Source organism: Ochotona curzoniae, unplaced genomic scaffold, assembly GCF_017591425.1.
Source record: "Ochotona curzoniae isolate NIBS_2020 unplaced genomic scaffold, NIBS_Ocur_1.0 contig_3520, whole genome shotgun sequence".
NCBI classification, from domain to species: Eukaryota; Metazoa; Chordata; class Mammalia; order Lagomorpha; family Ochotonidae; genus Ochotona; species Ochotona curzoniae.
This window is the reverse complement of record NW_024465894.1, coordinates 24,792,798-24,802,893: the sequence shown is the minus strand read 5'-3', so window position 1 is coordinate 24,802,893 and position 10,096 is coordinate 24,792,798. Positions and strand designations below refer to the sequence as shown.

At 39.9% G+C, this 10,096-nt stretch overlaps 1 protein-coding gene across 1 annotated transcript in view; it reads left to right on the top strand.

Moving 5' to 3' along the window:
* Window positions 1-312: 312 nt before the first annotated feature.
* MACROD2 (mono-ADP ribosylhydrolase 2) overlaps window positions 313-10,096 on the top strand; it is a 1,602,185-nt gene continuing 1,592,401 nt past the window's right edge. The window contains exons 1-2 of the mRNA XM_040981268.1: window positions 313-550; window positions 4,935-5,051. Of these exons, the coding sequence (XP_040837202.1) occupies window positions 505-550; window positions 4,935-5,051 (163 nt within the window). The 5' untranslated portion in view covers window positions 313-504. The remainder of the gene's footprint in view (window positions 551-4,934; window positions 5,052-10,096) is intronic.

Below are 10,096 nucleotides of genomic sequence, written 5' to 3'. Positions count from 1 at the left end.
ACCGGCCCCTTCGCTCCCTGGCTCCGCCCTTCCCAGCTCCCTAACGTCCTCCGCGTCGGGCCCGGGCCTGCGCCTGCGCCTGCGCTCTGGGGCCGAAGTCCGGGCGCGCCTTGGCCAGATCCCGGAGAGCGGCGGGCGCTGCAGCCAATGGGCGACGTCGCTGCCTAGCGGCTGGAAGGCGGGGCCTGCGCGGGTGTTAGGTTAGCGCGAGGCGTGACCTAGTTGACAGGCTCTGAGGTGCTGCTGTGGCGGCGGCCGCGGGGCTGAGGCGGGCGGGAGCCGGAGCCGAGCGCGGGCTGAGGGAGGAGGGCGGCGACTGGAGAGCGGCGAGCGGCACGGGACGCGGTGCCTCTGTCACTTTTTTTTTTCCCTTCCAGAGTGCCCGCTCCCACTCCACACACACACACACACACACACACACACACACATACACACTCACACACACCCTGTTTGCCCGTGAGCCTGGGGAACTTGCAGCTTAAAGCCAGCCACCCCCACGGCAACATGTACCCCAGCAACAAGAAGAAAAAGGTGTGGAGAGAGGAGAAAGGTAACCGGCCCGTCGAGTCCTGGGGAAGGGGGGGTGGTCGCGGGGTGGGGGGCTGGGGTGGGGGCGGGGGGTCAGGCCGCCCGAGCTCCCGCCTCGCGCCCTCCCGCCCGGTGCCGCCTCCCTCCCGGTGTCCGTGTGTACACACGCGCACAGGCGCGCGCACGCCGCCCAGCACGCGCCGCCCCCGGCACCTGCAGCTCGCGCACGTGTGGGCGCACGCCCCTCCAAGGGCCGAGGCGGGGTGTCCCCTGTCCGGTCACCTTGTCCTCGCCAGCCCCGGGGACCCCCAACCCCCGGTCGTTCCTCGGCTTGGGCGGTTCTCGGGCTCGGTACAAGTTCTAGAAGACCCCGGCCGGGACTTTGGCACCCCTGGCTGGGGTGTCCCATGCCTACTGGCACACTGGGGCTGCAGGTGCCGCTGCGCCTCGTTCAGGATTTCCTCACCTCTGCTACAGGCATTCCCCTCAACTCTCAGAGCTTCCCCCCCAGCTTCGGGTTTTCAGGGCTCCCCTTGGCCGCCGTGATGTGACTTGGGAAAGCTGAAACAGTCCAGGGGAACCCTGGCAAGGAGCATCTTGTCTGGAAGGACAAATGCCTTCAGAGAAGTCTGCAGGGACTTTCCTCCGGAGTGTGCTTGCTGTTTTTATCCCGTTCATGCTCGCATTCATTCAAGTTGTTCAGGGTCAGGTTGTGTGACTGATGTGCCTCTGCCACCCAGGGTTGCCTTCCTCGAGGTCCAGCCAGACCAGCCACATTACAATGTGTCTTCCCCACCGAGAGCGCTCTCTGTCTCTCTGGCATCACAGAGGATATTCTGTTGTAAAACTTGAGTTTTTACCATTTTCTTCCTTCCTTTTCACACCTCTGTTCCTCTTTTTTTTTTTTAATAGACATAGTAAAAAAGTACTTGCACTTGAATGCTAGACACGCTACCTTGTATCAAGGATGAGGTAGTGTGCGGTTTTTCTAAATAACTCCTCTTTGCAGAAGAAGGATGGAGGGGTGAATTGGTTGAAAGTTGATTTTCTTGACAAAAGCTCTGCAAACCCTAATTTGCAAGTTGTGATTTTTAAGAACATGAGGGCTAAAACGGAAGAAAGAAGGGAATTAACGTGTGGGAAGCAGTCTTTTGTATGGGGCCTACTTCTTGCGAAGCTTGAGCGAAGGGCTGAGGAAATTCCTTTTTTTTGAAGATAACCGCTAGCAAGATTGAACATAATCGAACAATTAAAATGATCTTTAAAATGTTGAAAGATTAGCTTATACAACATTTTAACATGTTTAAGTGCTTATGGGCAGTTAGCTAAAAGTTCTGGTGTTGGAAAATAGTGTTTAAGGTAATAATCTGATAAGTAGTACAAAATTTTGTTTTGGTAGCAGCAGTTTCAACACACTGAACAAATGGCGAAAATTTATGCACATTTTTATTGATAGTTGTGAAACGTTTGCTTTGTATTATTTATGATAATGAACACAAAATAATGGAAGACATAGACATCGCCTCAATAGCATGAATCATTGATGAAGTTTTTGTGAGTACTTAAGTATTTTTCTGTCTTAATAGAAGACAATATTCCTAAAGCAACAATGTTATAATGGTTCCTCCGTTTAAATGCTGCACACTTGGACAGTGATAGCAGGGATTTAAGAATTTACATTTCATTCTATTATAATAATCAAGGAAATAAATTAATATTTTCTGAAGAAGCAAATTTACAAGAAGCCCAGTAACAGCAGTTTTTACTCACTGAAAACTGAGATCTTATTGCATAAAGTGTAATATTAAATAGTTGTAGTTTGAAATTTTTCGTGTGTATCTCAGGTTTTTCTTTAATCAGTGTCTGTTTTTGGAATATTAATGTGTAAAACATCGCAGCCACAGGAGCGGAACATTTCTAGTGCAGTAGTTGGAGACGTTGGCAGGGAGCATGGCCTTTTCCCTTTGTGCCACTGGAGAGCTGATAGCATGGTGTTTTGCAGCAGTTATTTAAATTTAAGGGAAGGCTTACCTACCTCGTTGAAATGTCAAGACATTCTGTAAACGTAGTTGTGTTTTAACTCTGTAGCATCTAATAAGTAGATCTATTTACATGGTTGCTTCTCAGAGAAGTGACTCATTGTAGAAGTAAGTGATTTTTTTAAAAATTAAAGTTTTATGTGATGCTAGAGAAACACATAACTGCATTGCAATACCATATGATAAATAAACTAGTGTTTTGAGTCCTAAAATTGAATATTGCAATCTGAATTATGTCATTGTTTTCTTGTTTTATGATTTATTTTGTTTGTTTTGTGACCACATTTAAGATTTTAAATAAACTGAATGACAGAGACCAGGTTTTGGTTTTAAATATTTCTTCTGACAAAAAAGTGTGAATTGCTTTGTAACATCTTCAGTCTCATCAGGAGTACTGTAACATCAGTTGGTGATCTGAGAGGAACTTTAGCATCTGCTGGTCGTCTACCATTAGGTCATAGCTCCGAGTTTACCATTCTCTTAAGTTCGTTGTTCCACCGAGACCCTGTTTCTCGGTACCCAATAGAGGATGTGACTGTTTCATTCACAGGGAAAATCAATACCACATGAAGCAAATGGCCCTAGCAGCCTCTTCAGAGCTTCATTGACCTGTGTCTTTACATGTCCTTTGGCTCTGTTCCCATCCTTAGGGGAATGGTTTTCTTTTTCATTCGTATAATTAACTCCCCTGCTTGGTCTGTATATTCTATCTCCTTTGTTCTTTGAGCTCTTGTATCATCAATTCATTCACTCTTGTGTGTGTTTAGTTTTCTTGGTGTCTTCAGGTTCCTCCCCACTGTAACAATACTCACATCTCCTGAAGGTGGTTTTGCTTCTCCAGGGTGCCTCTTTGTAGCTGATGGCTGCTCAGACTCTCCTGGACTTTAGTTACAGTCTAAGTGATTTCCTAAGCTCTTCAGTGACAGCAGTGTTGGAACTGATGTAAACACAGTGAACATTGAAGTTTGGTTTATGTGAGCAACACTAGTCAGTCTAAGTTGAGTGAGTTATCTCATTTGATGTGAACCACAAATCCTATGAAGTAGCGAACTGTGAGGTAGTTACTATAGAATCAGGAGCTAAGAGTGCAAGTTACCAAGGTTTGGCTCCTTGTTGTACTATCTGCTAGCATGGAACCTCATATTATTTGACCCTTTATACTTTCCTTGTCTGAAAGTTGGGAATAATAAGAATAATAACATTAGCAACTTTATAGGCTGCTGGGAAGATGATTTCAATGAAATTACAAATGTCAAACACCTGGTATATAGTTCTTTATAAATGATACTACTAATCATTATTTCCAAATTCCATTTCTTTTAAAATATTTTATTCTTAAAATCAAAATGTGCATTCAAAATAATGTTATCTCTACCACAAAGCTGTTACATTGAAAGTGTGTTTTATCAATTAGCATTATAGTATTGAAGAAATGCCTTGATGGCTTCCTGTCTTTTGCTATTTGTAAAAATTGTTTAATTCATATAGGCTTTATTTTATACCTTTATCAGAGTTCTCCTTTGTTTGAGTTTTGGGGTGTTATACTGACACAATAGATTATAGATGTTGCTTCAAAGACTAAATAATCTTATTTACTTCTTGGACTGTCACAAAAGAGTTTTCTTCCTCAGGCTATTTAAAATTTAATTTTTTTCCAACATGGAATAAATTTGATATGCAAAAGAGACAGAGAAAGCAATAGGAGAGGAAAGGTGAAAAAGAGTGCTGCGGTCAGCTGGTTCACTTCCCAGGTGTCTTAGGGCTGAGCTGCCTAGGCTGTACTTAGGCCTGATCCAGGACCTTAATCAAGGTCTCCCTCATGGGAGTCAGGAATCCAATTACTTGAACCAGCCCCACTGCTTCCCTGGAAGCTGAAGTCAGGAATCAGGAGCCAGAACTTGCTCTGACCAGCAGAGCCAGTAACCTGGACAGGGAGAGGGGCTGGGGATGAAGTACTGACAGGAGACCAGCGATGATAGAAGTCTCTGCAAGTCTCTCTTTGTTGCCCCTTCACCTCTCCTTGTATACTCTTCCCCCCACATCCTCATTTAGCAGGATATTGGATACAGGTGAGTCCAATTAGTCTAGGTGTTTTAAGCCACAAGCTCAGTTCCTGTTCCTGCCAAGGCTAAGGAGCACTGATCAGTTCCTTAGCCTGCAACAAGAACTGGGCATCAAACCTAGTGACTTCGATGTGGGTCATCCCAGTTTGTTATCTTTTAACACTCAGATATGGAGTCATTGAATTTGTATTTTAGTGTGTTTCAAGACCATATCAAGTCTTTAACATGATTAATATTTAAAGTGTAGAGTAATTCTTGAGCTTAAAATTAAATACAAATGAAGATTCTACTTTTGTTTTGCAAGAACGTTTACTGAAGATGACCTTAGAGGAAAGGCGCAAAGAATACATAAGAGACTATGTTACCCTGAACACCATTCCGTCTTGGAAGGAAGAGATGAAAGACAAGAGCCAAAATGATGGTAAGTTTCTCAGAGCATTTTTTAGGTAGATGCTGTTCTTGTTTCTTTCTGACTCCTGTATGACAGTTGTTGACAAGAATGAGTGATATTCAATAAATAAATAAATAAATGATACTTTTGTTATTTTGCTTATTTTTGCTTATAGGTTGATCATATTGTTTTTATTTACCTTTCATTTTTTAAGCTTCAGAAAGTGTATTAATATAATTTTTGTTCTGAAACATATCCTGCTTATTTATGGTACTTTCAAAGTTTTTGTTTTATTTTGCTTTGGTTTTGCCCTATCCTCCAATACTTGGAGCAGATACTATTAGGGATCTGGTATTTTGGTGTGATGTTTTAAATTTACTTTAATTAGTTTTATTTGCATTAGTTTTCTTTAAGAATTGAATACAATTATAAAAAAATTAGCAAGATTAAAAAAGTGTCAGTAGTATTTCACACAGTTTTAGAGGAAAATAATTAGCATATTATTTTGTACATGTGAAGCACTTACACGACACTACTACTTAAAAGTTTTTATATTTTACTACAATCAGTCTAGATTGTAGTAAGATATAATTTAACTTTTAAGGGTTAGAAAGGTATATGGGGAAGTTTCTAGAAAGACTATAATGACATTAATGTTTAATATGCTCAACTCTGAATTCATCTTCATTAGTGTTAATGATCTGAATGTCAGGTTTAGACAACAGAATACTTTTAAGGATATCCAACAATCGAGAAAGAAAAAGTTTTTTTTCAAAATAGACTGATTATGTTGATTTCACAGATTATGATCTTAGAGTTGTGAGCTGCAGAGGGTGCAGGGTACTATAACCCAGGAAATGAAGATCAGCATGGAATTTCAATGGAGAAAATCTGGAAAAAATAGCCAAATTAGGTTTTGATGTCTGTGAAAACAGCACTTTTATTTGCGGGTTTGAACTTTATACTGTTACAGCTTGTCAGTTTCTTGAGGGTGTAGTATATAATATTTTAAATGAATTTTGCCTCTTGAAATAAAAGTAGAATTCTGGTGTTACCAAAACAATTGGCAAAGCAGTCATTGAGGTATAGGCTGCATTGCTTAATGTGGGTGTTGCTCACCTCGGCATGGAAGGTTTGATTTCCTGTTGGCTGCCTCTTTTTGAAGTTCAGCAATAGCAATGTAAGGCAGAACTACCATGTTAAAAAAAACTCAGAATTGTGTATTCTCATAGATAGCCGAACTACGTCTCCTGCAATGGCAAAGACATGCTTTCAGAAGCAAAGAAATTGTTGTTTTCTGACCAAATGCTGTGTAGTTAATTGTCTTCCAATGTGAAGTTTTAAGTGCCCTCTATATTTTTTTCCTTCATATTTTTGATTTCGAAAGTCCTGCATGGGGAACTAGGTGATGTGATAGAAATTGTATTTCTGTAAGATAGTATTTTACTCTTTCCATCTAGCATTGGAAGTGTTATTTGCTTTAATGAATTAGAAACATTTTAAAAAGGAAATGAGATGGTTTAGTCTTCATTTAATATTTATTAATTTCTTTATAGATGCATATTACAAATGTACTTTCTTGTGTTTTTTACCAAGTTCTCAGTTATAATAATTAGGAAATTTTAGTGTTTTCACAGTTTAAATATCTTGTTAAATATAAATTTACAAAAAATAGGGGATCATTATACATCTGGCTATATTTGTATATTTTGGAATGTTTGTGCTGTTGTATATGTATATATATATGCATGAGTAGGTAGTGATATTTATAAATGTGTAAATTTTTTTGTATAGATGAAATTATTCATTTTATTTTGTACTGTATGACATGTAATCTTTTTATGTAAAAATGCATTGACAGTTTAATATCAGTTTTTGTAAAAATTCTATTATTTTCACCTGTCTCACATTTGGCCATATTTATTTAGTCAGTGTCTTAATTTGCTTCTATTTTTTTTAATTTTCCATGGTACAGTTTTGTAGGTATGGAAGTTCTTCCCTCTCCCTCACTTCTTCCCTGCTCATTTTCCTCCTCTCACCATTTTTTCCTGTATTATCACAGTGGTATATCCCTTTAGTAACAGTTTATCCTCTGCTATATAAATGTATCTTATGGCGAGGTATATATAAGCAAAGGTAGAAATTCTGATGTCATACTATAAAGACATATTTAAATGTTTCACTGGGAGTCTTTAGTTCTCAGTATGCTAGCCTCCATTGTATAGTTATCTATGAGAATATATGCTTTATGTTTGTTTACCTATTTCCATTTATTTTGTGCTTTACATAAATGCCATCATCAATTAGAAAAACATACTATATTTGTCCTGGTAATGGCTTGCTTCATTGAATATAATAGTTTCCAGTTGGAACTAATTTGTTGCAAATGGTAGTATTTCAGCTTTTTATAGCTGAGTAGTATTCCATAGAATAGATGAACCACAATTTCTCTATCCATTCATCTGATGACAGACATCTGGATTGTTGCCATGTCTTCTAAAAGTGAAATGTCAAACTATTAGAAGAGATCTATTTACAGTTGTTTTTTAGTTTTAGTTTGTAGGAAATGAACAACATTTTGAGTGCTGCATAGTATATGGATTTTAATGGTTTGTAATTACTTGTGGTTCAAAATTATTTTTGTGTTCATTTTATTGGAGAGAGGGAGGAGAGAGAAGATGAGAATGAATCTTTGCATCTGCTTGTTCACACCAGAAATCCTTATGTAACAGCCAGGGTTTGCTCAGGCAGAAACCAGAAGCCTAGAACAGATCTGAATCTTTACTGTGGGTTGCAGGGACCCAGGTGTTTGAGCTATCGTCTGCTGCCTCCCAGGATGTGAATTAGCAAAAACTGGTTCGGATTTTGAGTAACTGAAACTTGAGCCAGGAACTCCAGCATGGGATGTAGGTCCCCAAGTTGTCAATTTGACTTGTGCCCTCTACTCACCACATACTTGTTTTTTTTTTTTTAAATTAAACATCTTTTGGCTATAACTATGTTCACATGGGAAGGTCTTGGGCATTTTTAAAAGTATTTTCCTCATTTTGTTCAGATGTCTTTTAATTAAAAGCTTGTTATCGTAGTAGAAAACTACATAAAAAAGGTGGGGGATGTCAGAATGTTTGTAGTGATTTTTATTTTTACTTCTCTTAAAAGGAAATTAAAAATAACTAAATTAAAATTTGTTTATATGGAAAGGGAGAAGCAAGTAAGTAATATTATTGCTTTGACTTATACTGCCTTGATAATATGGAACTTTGTGTATCAGAACTAAGTATGTAAAATGATTATTGAAAAAAATCTTGTCTTAGACCTGGAATGGTCTTTTCTGTGTAGATTGGTGCAGTCAGTATTTTAAATAAGAATACCTCTGAGGTTGTGTACAAAGATAGTTCTTTTATTTTTAACAATTGACATTTATAAATAAATATGTATAAATATGTATATATATATGAGACAGTATAATGAATTTTCATGCATCATTACACAGTTTCAATAATAATATATGCTTGATTCTATTCAACCGGTAATAGTAGTCCCTGTGTCTTCCCTCATAATACTCATGTGTATTCTGTTGATTTTCTGTAAATGCATGCATATGTGTGTATCTGAAAGGAGGGACACATTTTGACATTTTAATGTAATGACAATATTATTATTATCTTTAAATCTCTTAGTGCAATTAAATAGCCGATATTCACTTTCCCTATATTTCTCATAAAGGAATTTTATTTTGTACCGTTAACTTGTTTGAATCAAGATCTAGAGTCCAATGTCACATTTAATTGATATGTTTAGTATGTGTCTTAATGCACTTAATTTTGTAAATTCTTCTTTATTGGAAAGGCAAATTTACAGCGAGAAGGAGACTACAAGATCTTCCATTCACTGGTTCACTCCCCAAGTATCCACAAAAGCCAGAGCCAGGCCAATCTGAAGCCAGGAGCCTCCTTCAGGTTGCCTATTGGGTGCAGGGTCCTAAGATTTTGGGGCATCCTCTACTGCTTTTCCGGGCCACAGATAGGGTGCTAGATGGGAAATCAGGTAGCCAGGACACGAATTGGTATCCATATGGGATCCTGGTACTTTGAAGGGGAAGGATCAGCCAATTGAGCAATTTTGCCTGACCCTTGCACTTTTGTTTTAAAGATTTATTTATTTTTATTGGAAAGGCAGATGTACAGAGAGGAGGAGAGACAGAGAGGAAGATCTTCTGCCTATTGATTCACTCCCCAAGTGGCCACAATGGCCGGTGCTGTGCTGATCCGAAGCCAGGAGTCAGGAACTTCCTCCAGGTCTCCCACATGGGTGCATGGTCCCAAGGCTTTTGGCCATCCTTGACTGCTTTTGCAGGCCACAAGCAGAGAGCTAGATGGGAAGCGAGGCTACCGGGATTAGAACCAGCACTCATACAGGATCCCAGCACTTGCAAGGGGAGGACTTTAACCACTACACTATTGTACCGAGCCTGACCCTTGCACTCTTAAACTGTTGTTATTTTTCCTCTTTTTTCTTTTATTATCCCTTATAATTTATTTGTTGAATTTATTAGGTTCCTTGTCCCCCAGAATTTTTCACATTTTGGATTTTTAAACTCTTTTGTCTGCTACCCAAGTGGCTATGAAGGCCAGGTCTGAGAACTGTCCAGTTGGGCTTAGGAACTCCATTTTGCCTTTCCCAGGTGTGACAGTCATCCAAGTGCTTGGACCATTCTCTGTCTCCTGGTATACAGAGAGGAGGAAAGACAGAGAGGAAGATCTTTTGTCTAAGCAGTCACAATGGCTGGAGCTGAGCCAATCCAAAGTTAGGAGCTGGGAGCCTCTTCCAGGTCTCCCACGTGGGTGCAGGATTCCAAGGCTTTGGACCATCCTCCGCTGCTTTCCCAGACCACAAGCAGGGAGCATCTGGATGGGAAACAGGAGCGTCGGAATTAGAACCGGCACCCGTATGGGATCCTAGCACATTCATGGCGACGACTTTTGCTGCTAGGCCACTGCACCAGGCCCTACTCACAGATTTTAGCAGCCATTGATACTTACTGCTCTGGTAGTTAGGGTTTTTTTTTTCTCTCT